The sequence below is a fragment of the Callithrix jacchus genome, chromosome X (genome assembly GCF_049354715.1).
Source record: "Callithrix jacchus isolate 240 chromosome X, calJac240_pri, whole genome shotgun sequence".
NCBI lineage: Eukaryota > Metazoa > Chordata > Mammalia > Primates > Cebidae > Callithrix > Callithrix jacchus.
The window spans coordinates 13,957,297-13,977,824 of record NC_133524.1 but is presented as its reverse complement, the minus strand read 5'-3'; the positions used below and the strand labels follow the sequence as shown (position 1 = coordinate 13,977,824).

General features: G+C 39.9%; 1 protein-coding gene and 1 pseudogene across 11 annotated transcripts in view; both read right to left on the bottom strand.

Moving 5' to 3' along the window:
• Nucleotides 1-20,528, bottom strand: part of OFD1 (OFD1 centriole and centriolar satellite protein) — a 36,669-nt gene that overhangs the window by 15,687 nt on the left and 454 nt on the right. For 7 of the 11 annotated variants that reach the window (XR_013531816.1, XR_013531817.1, XR_013531819.1 and 4 more), the window contains exons 2-11: nt 20,225-20,323; nt 18,905-19,105; nt 16,738-16,806; nt 16,620-16,650; nt 12,394-12,498; nt 7,193-7,329; nt 6,703-6,876; nt 4,120-4,226; nt 2,158-2,277; nt 105-178 (exon numbers count right to left, since the gene is read on the bottom strand). Coding sequence is in view for 8 of the 11 variants with exons in the window: in XM_054250986.2 (XP_054106961.2) it covers nt 105-178; nt 2,158-2,277; nt 4,120-4,226; nt 6,703-6,876; nt 7,193-7,329; nt 12,394-12,498; nt 16,620-16,650; nt 16,738-16,806; nt 18,905-19,105; nt 20,225-20,323 (1,117 nt within the window). In the remaining 3 variants the exon portion in view is untranslated. The remainder of the gene's footprint in view (nt 1-104; nt 179-2,157; nt 2,278-4,119; nt 4,227-6,702; nt 6,877-7,192; nt 7,330-12,393; nt 12,499-16,619; nt 16,651-16,737; nt 16,807-18,904; nt 19,106-20,224; nt 20,324-20,528) is intronic. The other 4 variants (XM_054250988.2, XM_078364263.1, XM_078364262.1 and 1 more) reach the window with 1 other exon arrangement.
• Nucleotides 9,824-11,561, bottom strand: LOC100401863 (alpha-internexin pseudogene; annotated as a pseudogene).

The window sequence follows — 20,528 nt, the reverse complement described above, 5'->3', positions numbered from 1 at the left end:
TGAAGTATAAGCTGTATTTTTTAGACTATAGAACAGACCCAACTTGGGAAGCTAATAACCTACAGCGGAACGGAAAAATACAGCTTATTCCCCCCCCAAATCACCTTTATTCTTCCTTTCAACTTCAATCAGTTGATTAGTTCTAATGATGTAGTTGTCCTTCAGTTCAAGTTGATACCTGAGAATCAGAATGACTAAATGAATATGAGCTCTTCAGTCATTTTTCTGGGAAGACCGTTATTAGTGCAGGAGCTTATCTATGGCACAGGAGCACCTGAGGGCGCCGAACACGACAATGTGTAAACTTCAAAGTCCTCAGTACTAAAGCCAGGGATATGACTTCTGAACATAAAATATCCAGTACGATCCTTCCTCAATCCTATAAACTGGGTCCCAAAACTCAATCACACAGAACGAAGTGTCATGTTATCATAAGGTTACTGAAAGCAATCATTTTTCAGTTGGTCTCAACTGACATAAAACGCAAAGGGGTAAATTTACACAGCACACAACAGACTCAATCCCAAATGATAATCAGACAGTCACTCCCAATCCACCTGTACCATCTGCCCACCCCCAACCAAGGTAAGAACTTTTGTGCTCAGGGACTAAGTGCAGTGCTGAGAGAGCCAACTGCCAAGAGCGTTATATCTGGATTAGTAATACCAAAAGGCACATATTCAGTTTCTCTTCTCTTTCCCAGCTGTTGCCAGCTGCCCTTTTGGTTCCAAAAGGAAAAAGAAGCACTCCTGTGGTGAAGAGCCTCCAAAGTCTGACACTTGCCAAAGTCATATGAGGATTCCCAAAGCCAGACAGACATCATGCAGCCTGTGGAAGCTGTCAAAATGATACCAAATAGTTCACTGGCTCCATAACTATGTAAAACTAACACACATACTTTAATTCATTTATTCCTAAAACTTTAGCAACTACAGATGCTTCTATTTTAGCTATTTTAGTATACAACGGACATAGATGTGGGTAAAATACATCATTTCAAAATCAAGATTAAAAAGCTGCTGTTTTGAAAAATAGAATTTGTTTAAAGAATAACCCCAATAAATGTCTGCAATATTATGTACTGAAATATCAATGACAAACTATAAGGAAGGCAAGAGGCCAAATAAGAAATGCCCAGAGCACCTGAGTTGAATCGTTTCCTCGTGAGACATTTACGAAAAATATTAACTGAGCATGTTTTATGTGTCAGGTGCTTTCCCACATACTGAAGAGAAATGTTACCACACGGGCTTAACGTCTTAGCATTGAGACATTACTCACTGATACACAAAGCTCAGACTATAGAAAAGTCAAAGTAATCACAGTTGTCCTGTTTTCCTCTCCTTCTATCACTTTTTGCCTCACGTAGTTAATTTGGGCTCTTTTCTTTTGATTCTGGCTTTGCTCAGTCTTGAAGAAATACAAGACACATGTTCACTCACAAATACTATGACCACTAAGTATAATTTACATATCGTTAGATACTCCCATGTCTTTGGGTGTATGAGGTAGAGGAAAAGATAAAAGTGGTTATAATTCCAATTTTACAGCTTATCAATTATGCAAGCTGAGCAAGTCAAAGGCGTCCTCAAAATTAAAGCAAATCATAGTCCTCAATAAATGTTAGAGAAGCCATAAGAAAAGCAGAGGATGTGTTTCCTGTGGTGTTTTTTTTTGTTTTTTTTTTTTTTCCTGAGATGGAGTCTCATTCTGTCACCCAGGCTGGAGTGCAGTGGCATGATTTCAGCTCACTGCAACCTCCTCCTCCCAGATTCAAGCAATTCTCCTGCCTCAGCCTCCCCAGTAGCTGGAATTACAAGTGCCCACCACCACATACAGGTAATTTTTGTATTTTTAGCAGATACAGGGTTTCACCACATTGGCCAGGCTGGTCTCGAACTCCCAACTTCAGATAATTCGCCCGCCTCGGTCTCCCAATGTGCTGGGATTACAGGCATGAGCCACCACGCCCAGCCCTTATCTTTTAAAAATTATCCTAACTCAAATGCAGGAAAGGATTACTTACATCGATAAAAATGGTTTTTTTTCCCCAAACACTAAAGCTTGCCTAAGTCACAGACTACTTGGTCAGTTTTTGTTATGTTTCTACCAACTTAATTTAAACATATTGCTTATTTAAAAACGCTAAACAATTACTTTAGAAGTTCATTCTTCAGCTTTTGATCATAGGTCTCTTCAAAACTCTTTATATTCTGCTCCCGTCTCCTAAGTGCCTCAGTCACGCTTTTATGTTTTTCTTCCTGGAGCTTCTGGTGCCTGAAGTTAGCAAAAATATAAAAAGTAAATAAACTACCATAGCTGAGCTAACAAATTCAAGAGAAAAATCCCACGTTTAGTTCAACAGACTAAAAATGCCACATGATTATCACTACTAGGAAGCAGAAGGAAAGAGCCAGACCTCCTCAGAGTATTTTATGAACTGACCTAGTTACCGTATATCGAAACTAGCAGAACTGACTGTGGCATAGGGCTGAGAGGAGTGGGAGAATCTCAAGAGGAAAGTGGTTTCTCACAGAATATAACACTTAAACAATGGTTACAGGTGATAAGTGGCCAGAATCAATCCAGAGATGAAAGAATAATGTTATTAGTTACAAAGTAACAAGTAAATGTGCTTATGTGCTTGAATCAAGCTGCTTCTAACTGTGGGATTTAATTAATTAGTCCATACATATTCAAGGTAGAATATTTGTTTTTGTCATTTTTTTTTTTTTTTTTTAGTAGAGACGGGGTTTCACCATATTGTCCAGGATGGTCTCGACCTCTTGACCCTGTGATCCACCCACCTCAGCCTCCCAAAGTGCTGGGATTACAGGCGTGAGCCACTGTGCCCGGCCCTGTTTTTGTCATTTAATAATCTATCAGCTTTAGCCAAGTTTGGTGGCCTGCACCTATAATCCCAGCTTTTCAGAAGGCTGAGACAGGAGGATCTTTTGAGCCCAAGAGTTTGAGACCAGCCTGAGCAATATATGGAGACTCTGTGTCTTAAAAACAAAACAAAACAAAACAAAAAAACTCTACTGATTGAATATTGAAAAAAGTACCAAAAGAGAAGACAAAAGACAGATGGATCAATCAGGGCTTCCAAATACTGTAGAATAGAATGGTCTTCATAGTGAGACTTTGAATCGACCATAGCACCAACTCCCAAGCCAGGGAGGTGAGTTCACAGGTGGTGAGATCCAGCCATCCTGAGAAGTGCTACAAAATGCTGACTAGTCTAAGAACAGGTAAAGGCTCCAGGTATCAGCTCCCTCTGCTGATAATCTGGAAAGCCACGGAGAGGTAAACTACATTTATTTGGTTTATATGCTGAGAAGGAGGAATAGGAGTAGAGAAAGTGGAGGTAAAGGAATGATGAACTCTCTCTGCCTAGATTTTCTGCCTATTTCTCTCTTTTGATCAATTTACCTTTTCATTATTGCCAAAAAGAGAGTAAGGTAGAGTTGAAATCAAACAAATCAAGCCTATAGAAGTGAGAAAAAAATTAATGAAGATGGAGACAAATTCTTTAATGGACTAAGATTCTTGGAATATCTATGGATATCGATTAATAGCACATTCTCAAGGGAAAAGAAGGCTTACTGCACAAATTACAGACAGGTTAGCTTGCTGTCAATCCCAGGTAAGATTTGAAGGATGAAACGTTTGTGAGCACTTAGAGTAACACAAAGAAATAGTTTCACCCAATAAAAGTCAAGTCGGACCACCATACTTCCTTTTCTGAGCACACAGCTGGTAGAAGCTGCAGGCCTGGATATATGGAATTTAGTTACTATATATACACATACAAAACTATCAGATCTGAGGGACTGAGCATAAGTGCAAAACATACGATCTGTTCAAGTATTAACCACTTCTCCAGATCTGTCTGGTCTTACTGCAGCCTGATGATAGCATCTCATTCTGCTTTTCATCTTAATGTTTAATATTTCAAAGGCAAAACCCTAGTAGTGTTTGCTTCTCTTAATTTGTACCTTCTAATGGTACAAACAAGAACTCTACTTGGCAATGAACATTTGAATATTTAGACATATATTTAGTAATTCTTTTCAATCTTATCATTCTGAATATCCAAAATGAACATGTATTACTTACAATTCAAAAGCTTCAACTCTTTGCTTCAGCTCTGCTTCTCTTCCTCTTAGCAAATCCATATCTTTTAGTAAAAGTTGCCTTTGAGCATAAATTTCTTTTGTTTCAATCTGTATAAAAAAGCATTAATTTTTAGCAAGCAAGCTAATGAAAGCAAAATAGATTTGAATGAATATACTGCTTCCTAAATTCCAAAAAGCAAAGTATAGACATTGAGAAGAACAATTTCACCTTCAACAGATTTCAACTCAAGGTACGCTTTTTGACTATTCTAGTTGCATAAAAACTTACTCTCCCAATGACTGCTAAACTACATTACCCTATAGTCCTAACATTCCATGTGGAATTTATGCTATTTAGTTCTTTAACATCTCTCAGTCCCTTTTATGCAAAAAAAAAAAAAAAAAAAAAAAAATTTTTTGAGACAGGGTCTCACTCTGTTGCACAGCCTCGAGTGCAGTGGGATGATTTTGGCTGCCTGCAATCTCCGCCTCCCAGGCTCAAGGGATCCTCCCACCTCAGCCTACCAAGTAGCTCCAGGCACTACAGGCACATGCCACCAAGTCCGGGTAATTTTTTTGTATTTTTATAGAAATGGGGTGTTTCCAGGCTGCTCTCGAACTTCTGGGCTCAAGCAATATACCTACCTTGGCCTCCGAAAGTGCTGGGGACTACAGGCATGAACCACCACATCTGGTGCCCTTCCCTAAATTTTGGCAAATTCCTCAGGAAGAAAAATTAAACACAATGTACATTCAGCAATAAAACTCCAAAAGACTAGAATTCCCATGGTTTTTAGTAGTGGTGCTGTCTAAATGTTTCAGTTCATGGGCATTCTGACTCAGATTTAGCAAGCTCATATGAACTCATGAACTCCTAAAAGAATGGGCCATCCTTCCATTTGTGTTCACAAAGCAAGAATTTACTAACTACCTATCACATGTCAAGCAGCATACGGGGAACTAGATATAAAGAGGTAGACAGATACAGTCCTCAACTCTAAAGACCTCACAATTTAGTCAGGGAGTGACAAACAATCACACTAAGATGTGATGATTTTGTAACTGAAGTACATAAAGAGTACATAAAAACTACATGCAGGAACGAGGCCTATATGAATCACTCAGTGGGAGTCATGGAAGGCGTCACCGGGGTGACATCCCAGCTGGGTCTTGAAGGACGGTATGGTTTTATCAGGGAGAGAAAGGGATGGACAGTCCAGGTGAAGGAATAAAGATATGGTGCTTTTTATGAGGATGACAATCTTCAAAGCCTTCAGATAATTAGAGCTAAATAGCGATCTAGTCAGTCACCTATCTTGAAGATGAAACTATTAGTCTAAACATAATTCAATCATCTCAAAGACATGTGCTTCCAACATTAATTTTTATAGCTGAAGCAAGCCCAATTCCCAGGAACGCTATATAAAATTTTAGAGGGGGTGCCCTTAGCATTAAACAACTAGGTCTTATTCAGAAGCCCAAAGCAAGAGTGGACACTAGGGGGAAGCATTCCTACTTTCAACATCTGACAGCAGTTATGGATGTATGTAGGAAATAGCGCTGTAAATCTAGTTTGGTCTAAGACATACCCTTGGGAAAGGAACATGATTTCTTAAAGGAGTGGATTCACTTGCCGACACAAACTTCCTGCCACTCCTCACCCTCTCCATCTCCTATCTAGTTACTTTCCAGGGTGACAAGATGGCCTTGTGGATGACCCTTGTCGCCCTGGGACACCTTTACCCCAGGGACCTTTACCCTTGCTCATTTCCATGGCTCCTTCCAATGGCAGCACACTGCAGTTGGTTTCCAGTCTCCACCTGAAACCTCATCCTGCAATTCTGTACTCTTGGACCATCCTTATTCTTCTCCCTACCAGTCTCTCCAGATCTAGTCCTTGATCACTGAGACTGACACTTGACCCTCCCTTTCCCCCTAGGTTAGCAGCCACCTGCCCTCTCCTCTGCTTCCCTTCACTATCCAAGAGAGCCCCAGAATCTTTTAAATAGGCTGCATTTCTCAAGTCAAATAAATTAGGCTCTGCAAAGTTCCACTCCCCAAGCATCTCCATCTCTCCACCCTCACTGAAAAAGGCAGAAAGAGATACTTAAAAATCCTCCTCAGAGCTAGAACAGAAAACTCACCTACAAGCACATGGTTTGGTCTCTCTCAATTCCAGGTTCCCCCAACTACAGTTGAGCCCTCAGTACATGTGATCAGTCCTCTCTGCTTTAAAGACCTGTTCTTCCCTTACCCACAGGAGCTACTCTGCACCTCCAAGCTGCTCTTAAAACCTGTGACCTAACCTTCTAATCTGCCTGAGAAGATGGAACTTATTTAGGGTATGTTTCTCATCATCCCAACTTGTTCACCTCCACAGTTCCTGCCTTTCCACCAGTCTCAGAGGAAGCAAATGTGTGTGTCCTTTTCAAGGCCCATCCTTCTATTTGCACTCTTGGCCACAGTCCCTGCTGCTCTTCTGGGTCCTCGTTCTGTCAACTGTACCATCTTATTCCTGGATCTGGAGCCAACCTACTAATAGCTGCAGGACATAAGCACTCAGTGAAATATTTATAAATACCACCTCTTGGTGCTTCTGAATTCTCTCGAGGGTACTCTTTTCCCGAAGAATGAGAGCTTCAGATTTTGCTTGACAAGCTTTCTCAAAATCATTCTGGAACATGGCTAATTCCTTCTCATACTTTTTTTTCGCTTCCATTTTAATTTTTGCTATCTCGGTATCTTTAAAAATCTTCAACTGCAAATTGATCACAAAAAATTAAAAATACCAACTATTATATGATAAAAACAGGAACAAATTCTCTCTATATATCTAGGTTTAACATTAATGCTCTGTCCAAATATATTTATTTCATCTTTAGTTTTATCTCATGCACTGTATTTGTAGAATTTACTCAAAATGCATAAACAAATGTCATCAGAAACAAAAAAAAAATGTACAACAGTATAGTATCCCTTTCTCTATTTAAATATTTTCCCATATACCTAAGATTAAGAATTTAGAAAACAAGCAAAAACGTCACTGTTGTTAACAGTAACAAGATAAAGCTTACCTTTTGACACATTTCTGCCCGCAGTTGCTCTTCTATTTCTCTCTTGTATTCATTTAGCTTTATTTCTAAAGACTCAAACTTGACACGCTGAGGGTAAGCATCTGCAAACTGATCATCAATAAGCTGAAGCTTCTCAGCTATTAAAAAACAAAGCATCAAATTAGGACATAGAAACATGGTCAGGTGCGTAAGATGCCAGACCTCTGGTTCAAAAGTAAAGAGTATACTTAGGGGAAAGCATAGGGATGTCTGCGACTTACTTTGAAATACAAAAAAAATAAGACGGATGAATGGATGGACAGATAAAAATGAGGAAGCAAGTATACTACAAATGTAACAGTGGAATCTAGTGGTGGGTAGAGTAGCTGCACCACCTTTAGTGTTAACTAAAATTGTTTCAACTTTTCTGTAGGTTTGAAAATGTTCATGATAAAATATTGGAGGAAAAAGAAAGCCAAGAGTACAGTTTAAGTCAGAAAGTACTGGAGTCTCTTCGTACTCTCTAAGTGTTAAGGCAGAGCGCTCTTTATTAAACTTTGGTTAAAGCTGACTTGCACATTCAAAATAACTTAAAAAGAATCAAAGATCATATACTTCAACACCTCCCTTTTACAGATAAAGAACAAATGCTGATGTAGCTTAATAAGTGACTATATAACAGCACAACCAGGACTAAAGTGAGGTATACTATTTCTTCTGTAAGTCCAGTGGTCCTCAAACCAACTACACAGCAGAGTGCAAATCTGAACCTAGAGTACAATCTCAACCATGTATAACACCCACCAGAAAAGTATGCACAGGGGAAAAAGGCTGGCAGAAGTGAATTAAAACATTGATAGTGTTTATCTCTGGTAGGCATGTCTTTAACATGTTTTTCCATCTACTTTTCTGCCCGAAGTTGCTCTGTGCAATGCTGTCCAATATAGGACTCTAGCCCCATGGGCCACTAACACTTGAAATGTGACCAAACTGAACTGAGGTGTGCTTTAAATGTAAAACACACACGAGATTTCAAAGACTTAGTGCAAAAGATAAATGTGAAATATCTCATTATTTTTTTTTTTGGTGTGATTCATGTGACTTTTAATTTCTTATTTTACTAATGTCTTACAGTAAGGGTGAGGAGTAAAGATAGGGATGGGGTAAAGGTAAGGAAGAGAAAAGTATCTTTCAAGTTCCTTGAACTATTTGAAGCATGTGCTCGGATAAGAAAGTTCAGTAAAAGCATCATGTCCTTATCACCAGAGCTCTTAAAGGAGACATGGAAGAAAGACGGGGCAACTACTTAGCTCTGGCAGAAGTGACTGCTGGACAGAGAACAAACCCTGCATCAGCCTTGGCACAAGTGAAAGACTGGGCAACGCAGATGCTACACAGTTGGGCAGACGAAGTGCTGACTGTCCAGAATCTACTTCTAGCAAGCCAGTAGGCGCATGCACACCCCTCCTCTGGTCTGAGTGTCTCTTCCTCTCCAGCAGGACCCTACCAACTGTGCAGCCATGGGATAAATGTTGGGGAAGTCTTTTAGAAAAGAGAAAGATTTCCTTTTTTATATTTGTTGGTGGTATTGATCGACCAGAAGTGGTTTCTTTTACTTTGGGGCAATAGCATTGTGTTCTGGTGACAAAATATCCTATACTTAGTACTCGTAAAAGGCATACGAGAGTGAAAGCAAGGCCTCTTTAGGACCTAGACTAGTGGGAAAGGCAATGAGTGGATTCTAAGGGTAAGGGCATGAAAAAGCTAATTCTATATCACCACAAATGAACTGACACATAAATGACACCTTGGCTTTTTCCACTCATAGAAACACTCACTTCTTCTAGCTTATACTAGTAAATGTAAGTTCAGCTTAATCACAGTTTGGATAACTATTTACTGAGCTTCTAAAGTAAAGGTGAAAAACTACATCCTTAATAGTTTTTTTCTCCTAATTAAATGGATTTGTGTAAGCTGAAAGCCTAAAGTCTAGGGATTCTTTTCATTATTTTATTTGTTGGGGAAAACCCTTAAAATTCATCACTGCCATTTTTTTTTAACCTACAGAATTGAAAGAATATGAAATGGGCAGGGATGAGTCATTACACGAATCATAGACATGGTCAACATGCATCTAATTTTAGCCACTGAGCAAAGAGAGCCAACAGGGTAAGTTATTTTGAGAAGAACCAAAATGTGTTTAAAAGGGAAGAATACTACAGTAGACTATTTTTTTTTTTCCTGCATGGAAGAAAAGGATATATGGAATTGAGGGAGGTGGAAAGTGTCCATTAAACAAACACCTATTATTTGGGAAACAGTTCTATCAGAGTGGAACTGGGTGTGGACCATTAGTTTATCTTTGGCACTGATCTTATGTTTTAGGTATCTAGAGTAAGATCATTTAGCTGGATAATGGCTGGGTGGAGTGAATGATTTCAGTTCACAGCAAATGACGATGGTCACAGATTTAGCACCTTAGATTGTACTTCCTCTGCACCTGAATCATCAATCACTGTGAAGCGCGAGCTGAAGGTCTGAAAGCTGTATTCTTAGATAACTCATCTGTGATCGCTCCAGGACTGTAGTTCACTTCAATCTAAGGGGTGGTTTTCTTATTAAAGAATGTAAGTATTCAATACTAAATATGAGACTGAAGCCTTGAAGACATTTCATAGTGGTGTGGTAGGTGCTCCGTTTCAGGAACAGGCTGTTTAACAGGTCAAATGCATATCATTCCCTCTTAAGCATTAACTCTTTCAAAGCAATGGAATTATATTTTTTGGCTCAAAATGGTAGTTTCTTCTATATTTGATTTCTCAGTTTTCTTAGTAGATATTACTGTCTCCTCTAATATGTCTTCAAAACTTTCCCCTATCTGGGAGGTTTTCTTAGAGGCTACCTTAGATGCCTCCTCCTCCTCTTCCTCTTTCTTAAGTGATAGCCCAGTGGATGAGACTTTGGAGGTTGAACTGAGGATTCTAGATGGGAGCAGATAACTTGGATTGGGAAGTGGATGCAGTCCCGAAATGCTTAACCCACTGGTGCTAAAACGTGTCTCTTCGCCTTCCAGCAGTTTCCTGTAAGCTGCTATCTCAATGTCAAGAGCCATTTTGACATTGAGCAAGTCCTGGTATTGCCGAAGGTGGCGTGCCATCTCACTCTTGGTGTTCCTCAGATCATTCTCTAGCTGCCCAATGCTATCCTGGTAGCCAGCCACCTCGGCATTGTGCCGCTCCTCCAGTTCCAGGATCTGCCTCTCCAAGGACTCGCTGGCCCCGCACAGGCCCTCGGTCTCGATGGTGCGCGCCTGCAGCTGGCGCCGGTACTCGTGGATCTCCTCGCGGCTGGCTCGGATGGCCTCGGTGCTGCACGCCGCCTGCTCGTTCAGGTTGGCGAACTTGGACTTGTACCATTCCTCCGCGGACTGCAGGTTCTTAGCAGCCAGGGACTCATGTTAGGCACGGATCTCCCTCAGCGCCGAGCTCAGGTCTGGTTTAGCCAAAGCCATGTCCACCTCGGCCGCGGCCTGTGATGACGCCTGCTGCGTGGCCAGCAGCTCGGCTACCTCCTCGTCGCGCACCTGGCGCACGAAAGCCAGCTCGTCCAGCAGCAACTCCACCTTCTCCAGGTCCAGGCGGGCCAGCATGGCGCCGTCCACATCGCACTGCTGCGCCTTCAGGGCGTGCTCGGCACCTTCAGGACCACGGCTCTCCTCCTTACAGTGCGCCCACAGCTGCTGCACCTCCTCGGCCAGCCCGTCGCGCTCCAGCAGGGCCTGCATGTGTGCCGAGGTCGCCTCCTCCAGCTGCGCGCCCAGGTCTCGCAGCTCGCGCTGGAAGAGCTCGCCGACGCGCAACCGCTCAGCGTGGCGCTGCCACAGCGCAGCCAGCTCGGCCTCCAGGCGTGGTTCTGCGTCTCCAGCTGATGCACCTTCTCGAAGAACACCGCAAAGCGGTCGCTGAGTCCCTGCAGCTGGTCCTTCTCGTTGGTGCGGATGATCTTGTACTAGTTGGTGCACGCCGCCGCCTGGCTCAGGTCCAGCCCATCGGATGCCGGCGATAGGCCAGGCCGAGGCCGAGCTACAAGGCCAAGGAGCAGGCGGTCGAGGAAGCCACATTGCTGCTGGACAGGGACAGGGACTGTGAACGGAAGCCGCCCGCACCGCCGGCCCCGGAGAGGTGCGCGGACAGGCGGGAGCCGTCCCCGAACACCTTGCGGTAGGAGGAGGAGCAGCACAGATAGTGCTCCGAGCCGAAGCTCATGGTGCCGGGATCCGGGCCAGGCCTGCGGCTTTGGCTGGAGATATAGAAGGAGAGGTGCGGCAGGCAGGGCCCTCATTATTATTTTTTATACAGAATACATGTTGAAATAATATTTTGAATGTATTGGGTTAAAAATATTACTAAAACAAATTTCATCTATTTCTTTTTACTTTTTTCAATGTGGCTACTAGAAAATTTTAAATTATGTGTGTGGCTCACACTACTGAACAGCACTGCTTGATAATTAGCAAGTAATATGTTTCTAATGGAATTAAACCTACAATTAATTAAAGGCATAGTCATTATAATACATTTAACAAATTACTAATTTCTTACAAGTTACTGTTACTATTTAAGGAAGGGAGAAATCCTGTAAGCACATCATTTTAAACAGCTGTTTCCCATCTCTACTGAGCACAAAACTGACCGACAGGATGGTATTTGTAGACCAGCTGTATAGCACAAAAATCTCTAGATCACAGATGGGAGAAATTGGACTCCACTATTAGTTCTGATGCAGACTGTTTCCAAGTTGCTCTTCCTCTGAGGACCTCAGTTTCCTCAACTATAAAATGAAGTGACAAGCCAGTGACTTCTCTAGTTCTTTGCAAAGCAAATAGTCTATAATCTTCTAACTTGGTGGCTGTGGAGTTAGACAAGACATGAAGAACCACCTCCCAATTAAGAGGGGTCAAACTCAACAAACAAGGAAGAATATGGCCCTTTGAATCCCTGCATAATTTGGCCAATGTAGCCCTGGCATTCATGAGGCTAGAAAACAACACTGGAGAGCGCTTCCTGGTCCCCCAAGATGATTCCAGAAGAAATGAATTCCCTTGTTGCCTACAGGCTGCATCTCTCCAGTTCAAGAAGCAGTCACACAGTATGGTAAATCAGGTAATTTTTTTCATTCAAAATGAAAACGGAACTGAAATTAAGAAAGAAGGCTATAATTACCCAGAGAATCTCTGCTAAATATCGAACTTGTCTGAGTTTCCATATTACAGCCCTCTTTAGCTTGATGATACTCTGCCAGTTCTTTTAAAAAATGCATAAGAAAACCTAAAAAACATAATGCATACATTTGTTTCAGAACTTTCAACCACTGCTCACTGTTTATACAATCTTAGTTTTATGACAATATCATTTTTTACATTATATTTATTTCCTTTTTTTAAGAGACAGAGTCTTGCTCTGTCACCCAAGCTGGAGTGCAGTAGTGTAATCATGGCACACTGCAGCCTCCACCTCTTGGGCTCAAGCAATCCTCCCACTTCAGCCTCCCAAGTAGCTGGGACTATTTTTTGTAGAGACAGGGTCTTGCTATGTTGCCTAGGCTAGTCTCAAATTCATGGCCTCAAGTAATCCTCCTGCCTGGGCCTACAAAAGGGCTGGAATCACAAGCATGAGCCACTGTGCCCAGTCATATCTTTTAAGAATAAATCTGAGGAAAGGCCTTTCCAAGCATGATACAAAACCTGGAAGGAATAAGGAGAAATATTAATCTAACTACATAAAAATTGTACATATGGCATAAAATAAAAAAATACAGTGGGAAAAATAGTTGCAATACTATAGAAGCATAACCAAGACTAAAGTGATGACATTTTCATAACATCAAAGAACTCTTACAAATCAGTTTAAAAAAAACAGAAAAACGGGCAAAAAACATTTGCAGAAAAAAAGTCAAAGATGAACAAAATTTTTAGATACCGAATAAACATAAATAAGATCATAAATGGAAATTATAACAAAGAAACCATTATTTTCCCTAGAACACTGCTAAGATTAAAACTTTTATAATGCTAAGTGTTGACAAAGGAGTGGATATATAACTATGCTCATTCACTTGGGAATGAAATTTGTCAGTGCTTATATATATTTAAACTGCATGTGCCTTTTAATCTAGTCATTTCATGTCTATGAATTTACACAGCTATACTTTCACAAGGGCACAAAGGGTGCACACTGCACAATGGTTACCTCTAACAGCAAAAAGCAATGAAACAAACAAATCTCCATCAATAGGGGGTTAAATACATTCTTTAAAAATAGTCTATCCTACTACAGAAAGATATATTGGGGTGGATTTAAAAAAGCAAATTGCATACAGTAGCTATAAATAATCCCACTTGATTATGTGTTTTAGAAATACACAGAGTTTTAAACTCAAAGAATTCTAGAAGGATAAACAAGAAACTATTAATTTTAGTTATCAGTGGAAAGCGAGGTTAAAGAACATGGGCAGAAACTGCTACTTTGTTTTCACTTTAGATCATTTCAAATAGTTTGAAATGTTTTAAACCACAAGCATAAATTTAAGAAATTGTTAGCTTCTTGGAACTAAAAACATTAGCTCAGCACCTTTTCCCCCACCCCCAGCCCCTTTAGTGAAGGGATTGGAGTTAGATTGTTTTGTCACAGTCTGCATTCCATCCTGGGATTACCTGACCTAAATTTGCAAACATTAAGGTTCGCTTTTTTTTTTTTTTTTTTCACTGCAAATCCTACATTACAAGAACTCAGGTTCACTCTTGATAATATAAAGCTCTATCGGTTTTGACATTGCCTCTCTTCATTCTCTCTTTTTTTTTTTTTTGAGACGGAGTTTCACTCTTGTTACCCAGGCTGGAGTGCAATGGCGCGATCTCGGCTCACCGCAACCTCTGCCTCCTGGGTTCAGGCAATTCTCCTGCCTCAGCCTCCCAAGTAGCTGGGATTACAGGCACGCGCCACCATGCCCAGCTAATTTTTTGTATTTTTAATAGAGACGGGGTTTCACCATGTTGACCAGGATGGTCTCGATCTGTTGACCTCGTGATCCACCCGTCTCGGCCTCCCAAAGTGCTGGGATTACAGGCTTGAGCCACCGCGCCCGGCCTCATTCTCTTTACAGTATTTTTCCACGGAGCACAGTGGCTTACACCTGTAAATCCCAAGACTTTGGGAGGCTAAGGTGGGCGGATCACCAGAGGTCAGGAGTTTGAGACCAGCTTGGCCAACATGGTGAAATCCCATCTCTATTAAAAACTCACAAAAAAATTAGCTGGGTGTGGTGGCGGGCACCTGTAGTCCCAGATACTTGGGAGGCTGAGACAGGAGAACTGCTTAAATCCAGGAGGCGGAGGCTGCAGTGAGCCGAGATCACGTCACTGCACTCCAGGTCAGGTGGCACAGTGAAGCTCCAACTCAAAACAAAACAAAACAGTGTCTTTCATAGAGGTGTTTTTAATTTTACTAAAGTCTAACTGGTCTACTTTTTTCTTTCACATATCTTGCTCCCAGTGTTATATCTCATCATGAAACCCAAGATTGCATAGACTTTTTCCCGTTTTCATTTGGAAGTTTTATAGTTTTGCATTTTACATTCAGGTCTATGGTTCATTTTGAGTTAGTTTTTGTGTAAGGTACAAGATCTGTGTCTAGGTTCATTTTTGTGCATATGAATATCCAGTTGTTCCAGCACCATTTGCTAAAATGACTATCTTTCCTCTATTGAATTGCCTTTGCATCTTTGTAAAAAAAAAAGAAAGAAAAAACAATTGACTTTTTTTGTGTGGATGTATTTCTGGACTTTCTAATTCTGCCCCTATTGATGTATGTGTCTATTCTTTTGCCAATTGCAGATAAGAATTTTAACTTTTGAACCAGATGCATTTAAAGAGACCGTGTAAAGGTAGCAAAACTATTTTTAAAGATAACGGATCTATAATAAGTACATAGATTTTTTTGGCGGGGGGGGGGGTGATGGAGTCTAGTTCTGTCACCAAGGCTGGAGTGCAGTGGTGTGATCTCAGCTCACAGCAACCTTCACCTCCCCAGTTCAAGCAATTCTCCTGCCTCAGCCTCCCAAGTAGCTGGGGTTACAGGTGCTAGCTACCAGGCCCGACTAATTTTTGTATTTTAGTTTCACCATGTTGGCCAGGTTGGTCTCAAACCCCTGATCTCAAATGATCATCCCACTTCAGCCTCCCAAAGTGTTGGGATTACAAGCATGAGCCACCCTGCCTGGCCCATAGATTTCTTAATATCCCTTCAAGCCATAAATTACCTTCTGAAGTACCAGTTAAGCAAAAGATACTAGCTATATACCTTAGAATTATGCTGTCTAATATGGTAGTCACTATGCATGTGTAGCTACTTAAATGCAAATTAAAAATTCAGTTATTCAGTCATACTAGCCACATTTCAAGTGCTCAATAGCCATATGAGGCTAGCAGCTACCACATTAAATAGCATACAGACATTTCCATAATCACAGAGTTACACTGGACAGTACTTAAGAGTACAGAACATAGGATCATTTACCATACCGAACTTCAGTAGGGATGGTCTAGTTTGCAGGCAGCCCAGAATATCTTGTGTTCCAATTTATTTATCCTCTGCTAACATTACTACCAAGAGGCTTGGCGATTAAGTCACAGACTTAATGGCTGGCAGTAAGTAAGTATTCAAATGATTGTTAAGTTCTGAATAAACTGATGAATGAATGGGAGAATGAATGAATGTCCTTGTGGGGATAGCACTGCAGGCAACAGACAAAATCCAAGGGTGTACCAAAACAAAAGGACCATTACTAACAGATTATTTTAAAAGACCTAAAGAACAACCATGCATCAAAGTCAAATTACCAGCTTGAGTTCATGCTACAAAGACTATCATCCAGTCTAATCAATGGTCTGAAACCCAGAGTAGTTATGGACTCTATGAAAGGTTATTATCAAGGCCAAAATCAAGGCAATTTATCAGGTCTGTATAAACATTTAAGAACAAAAGATATATAACACATTACTGAACACACCTCTCATTGCTTAAGGAAATATTAATACATCTAATACTCTATCAATTGTACTTGACAGGGATACCTAGTATGCAAAGAACTTGGCCTAGAAGTTATTAGTTTTTTGAGGTTTTTTTTTTCCCCCCCTGCGGAAATGTTCCCAACAGTGGGTATTTTTACTAACAGTATTTTTCAGCCTGTCTGTAAGGCCTTTGACACTGTCCGCAGTTTTATCTGAACATCTAAAAGTTATTACGAAAATGAAAATATGGTGGAAATGACCTGCAGAAATCAAATAATTATTAAATTTCTTACTCTTCTCCCTAAAAATTAGTTTCATTCTTTCAGAGGAAAAAGTACATAGAAAAATGTTGCTGTTCTCTACAAAGATGACAGCTCCTACCTTTTTGGTTGTCCTTATCAGATCCTGAAACCTGTTAAAAGAAAGTATTTTACCTTTATTCAGCTATTCAGTTATAATTAACAAAGCAAAGTAGATTACAGAAACTAAGCAATCTTACCAGTGATTTGTAGAGACTGGAAGTAGGGTTGATTTTAATGAGTTGTAATAGATCCTGCATAGTAAATACCTTAAGAAAAAAAGGTTACTAATTAGACATATTTTTATAACAGTGTTTAAATAAATTAGAATATGTTTCTGAATGAGATTAAGAAACATCCTTCAGATTAAATAAGATTATAACTATGCTAATAAGAAAAATTAAAGCTCTTTCTTACACTGTTGAATAAATTACTATAAACATATCCAGGTAAAAAGGAAAAAATGCCTTTATCATGTAATTAACTTCTAAGTACTTCGCATCAAAGATGATATGCCTAACAGAAATGTTTAACACCTTACAGATGACACTTAAGTATCTGATGAACCAATGAATACATGACTGAGTTCCTGGGTCATTCAATTATAATTTTTTGTAAAGTATTCATTTTTAAAAAATGTAAATAAACTAAATTTTTACTGTCCTTACAACCATCATTAAAATGTACTTAAAATATTATTAAACGGACATTTTGGGTAGCTACTAAAATATATTTGTACTACAGTATATACCATTTACTATGTCTACTCTGCAAACACTGATATTATTTGTTTTCAATTGGTTTTCCTTTAAAGAATATATTCTGCATGGGCATTTTACATTAAAAACTTAAGATGTATGAATGGGATTAATTCCTGCTATGTAATTACATAATTGACTATTACACAATAGGCAAAAGTATGAAGTGATTACAAAGTTAGACAATGATGTATCAAAAATGAATTCCAGGCCAGGCACAATGGCTCACGCTTGTAATCCCAGCTCTTTGGGAAGTTGAGACAGGCGGATCACCTTGGGTCAGGATTCAAGACCAGCCTGGCCAACGTGGTGAAACTCGATCTCTACTAAAAATACAAAAATTAGCTGGGTGTGGTGGCAGGTGCCTGTAATCCCAGCTACTTGGGAGGCTGGGGCAGGAGAATTGCTTGAACCCAGGAGGCAGAAGCTGCAGTGAGCCAAGATTGAGCCATCATACTCCAACCTGTGTGACAGAGCAAAACCTGTGTGTCTCAAAAAAAAATTTCCTAATGTTAATAAAATTTTCTTGCTTATGATGAAATGCAGATTTAAGTTTTCATTCAAATGCTATACTAAGCTTCATGTGTCCTTAAAACATTGAAATATGAAACTTACAGAAAACACAAAGAAAGTAAAAACATGAACGCCAAAAGTGAAATTTATTTTATTTTTGAGACAGTCTCGCTCTGTCACCCAAGCTGGAGTGCAGTGGTGCGATCTCAGCTCACTGCAACCTCCACTGTAAAGTATGGACTTTGGGTGATAATGATATGTCAGGGTAGGCTTATCGATAATAGCAAATGTACCACCTTGATGTAAGATGTTGACAGTAGGGGAGGCTGTGAGTGTGTAGGGGCAGCAGGTATATGGGAATTCTCTGTGCTTCCCACTAAACTTTGCTGTGAACCTAAAACTGCTCTGAAAAAATAAAGTCTATTAAAAAAACACACACATATCCACAGGGAAAGTTTGCTGTATCTGCCTTAAAACAATAAAGTAGGACTAATGTTCAACAGTAATGGTGAAGAAATAATAGTTGAAATCAGAAAAGTAGTAAAAAATAAAACAAGTCAATATTTGAGAACTTAACAGTTTTTTTAAATTACGTATTTCTCAATTACAAAGCAGAGAAACATCTGAAAAAACTAGTGCAGGAAAAAGAGCTCATTAGAGATCTAGATTTACCACCCTTTATTGTCACTTAAGAGTTAATTGACCTTGGGCAAATTAATTCACCTGTCCAGGGTCTGGTTCTTCAACTGCAACACACAAAACATGTGCAGCATGCCTATCACAATGCCAAGCTTACCGTGGACATTCAGCAGGTTGGCAGGCAACAAGGAGGATAGATCAATTACAGGTCTGAACCATTTAGAGATTCTATATATCACTATATGACATAAGACTGAATGAGATGCCAAGAAATTAATTTCAAATTTAGTATCAACTTGTTACATAACAAATATATTATGTTCAGGTGCGATGTGAATCCAAAGAGGAACGAGAAATGGACCTAGTCAAGGAGCACTTAGCTGTCATGGAGCACTTTACAGTCAGCAGCAGAGGAAGAACCTGCTAATAAAAAATTCAAAAACAGAAAAGACTTTACCTTTTCTTTTGCCAAACCACTTTCTGGAAAGAAAACAGAAAGTGAATATTCATAGCCACATCTTTGTAAGTGATCTGCCACTAAAGAGTTAGAGGCGCCTATGAAGAGGGAGCTGCCTTCCACTGAAATGGACCGAGGTTGCAGTTCTCCACTCAATACAGGGTGCATCAGCTCATGAATTAGCTGGTTTCGAAGTTGCGTCTAGTGCAAAAATACAAATAAAAAAGAAACACAAGAGAAAGAAATTTCAGCATGACTGTTTCACAAGAGATATTCACAGATGTGTTACATTCATTGGAAACCTTTCTTTTATTTCCATAACGGTTCTAGATCCATGGCCAGAAGTTAGGAACCTTCCCCAGCGCACTTTGTTTTATCCTGCAAGACAAACGGGGTAGAAACCCAGTGGGTTCTGGAAAAAGCTTTCCTTCCTCAGCTTCCAAGTTAAACTGGTGGTTAGCCAGACCTGCTTGCAGACTCGTAACTTCACATCCCTAGAAGCCCATTTCAGCAGCTTACAATTGGGATATTAAGTACAGGAAAAAATTCTGCCACCTCATCACACCTCTGTGGACTATTGGAGAAATATAACCAAAATAGTCAACAGGGGACTGCTACATATATTACAAAAATATGCAAAGATAAGCCTGTTGCCACTGAAAATGAGGATTTCAAGAAACTTTTAAGGAAACAGGGAAATGCTCACCACATAATTAAAAAAACGATATATACACAGAATCTATCTACATATTTTAAATGTAAAATACACTTTTGAAATGCATATTGCAATGAAAGCACGTTCAGCTAATCCTATTCCTAGCTGTTAATCGAAATATAAAGTATACTAATAGATATTTGCTGCCCGAATTAAATATTCATACATTTCAATATAGTTTAAAGATGAAATTTTTCATTCCCCAAACTATTATGAAGCAGTACACTAGTATTTTCTATATAGTGTCAACGTCCTTCATCCAAATGTATTACAAACCCACTTAATTTAGGAAACTGTAAGCCATATATATGTATAATACAAGCCTAATCTTATTAAAATGTATTATATAAATATTTCCTGCTATTTTATTTTCAATTAATTATTTGAATATGCTCCTTTAAGACAACTCATACTCAACATTTTCTCAAACGTTTTCAAGAGACTGTAATATATCAGGATAGCTATTCAAGAATATAAAAACGTTAATTCACCAATAGCATCTATGCATCACACGATTAAAACCCAAACCTTGAATTTAAATGTGAACTACCTGTTACAGGTTACACTTGTAAAAGTTATGACACAGATACGCCTAAATCCTATACCTTGAGTGTGTCCAGTATACCCCGATCCTTAAACGTCTGGTATAGTTTTTTGCGCAGTTCATCTTGACTCAACACATCAGCCACGGGGAGCATGTTGGACTAGAAGACACAATGATTACAGGTTACCTTCGGGGCAGAGAGAAGGAGAATGTCTGAAAACAGACCAGTGGCCTCCGGAGAAGCCATAAGAGGCCTAGCGGGGAAAGGAGTTTTAACAAACACAAACAAGACTTCATTTCCGCGTGTCCCGAGAAGGGGCAGGTGTGTCTACCTGAGCCATCATCAGGCATCAGCTTTCTCCCGA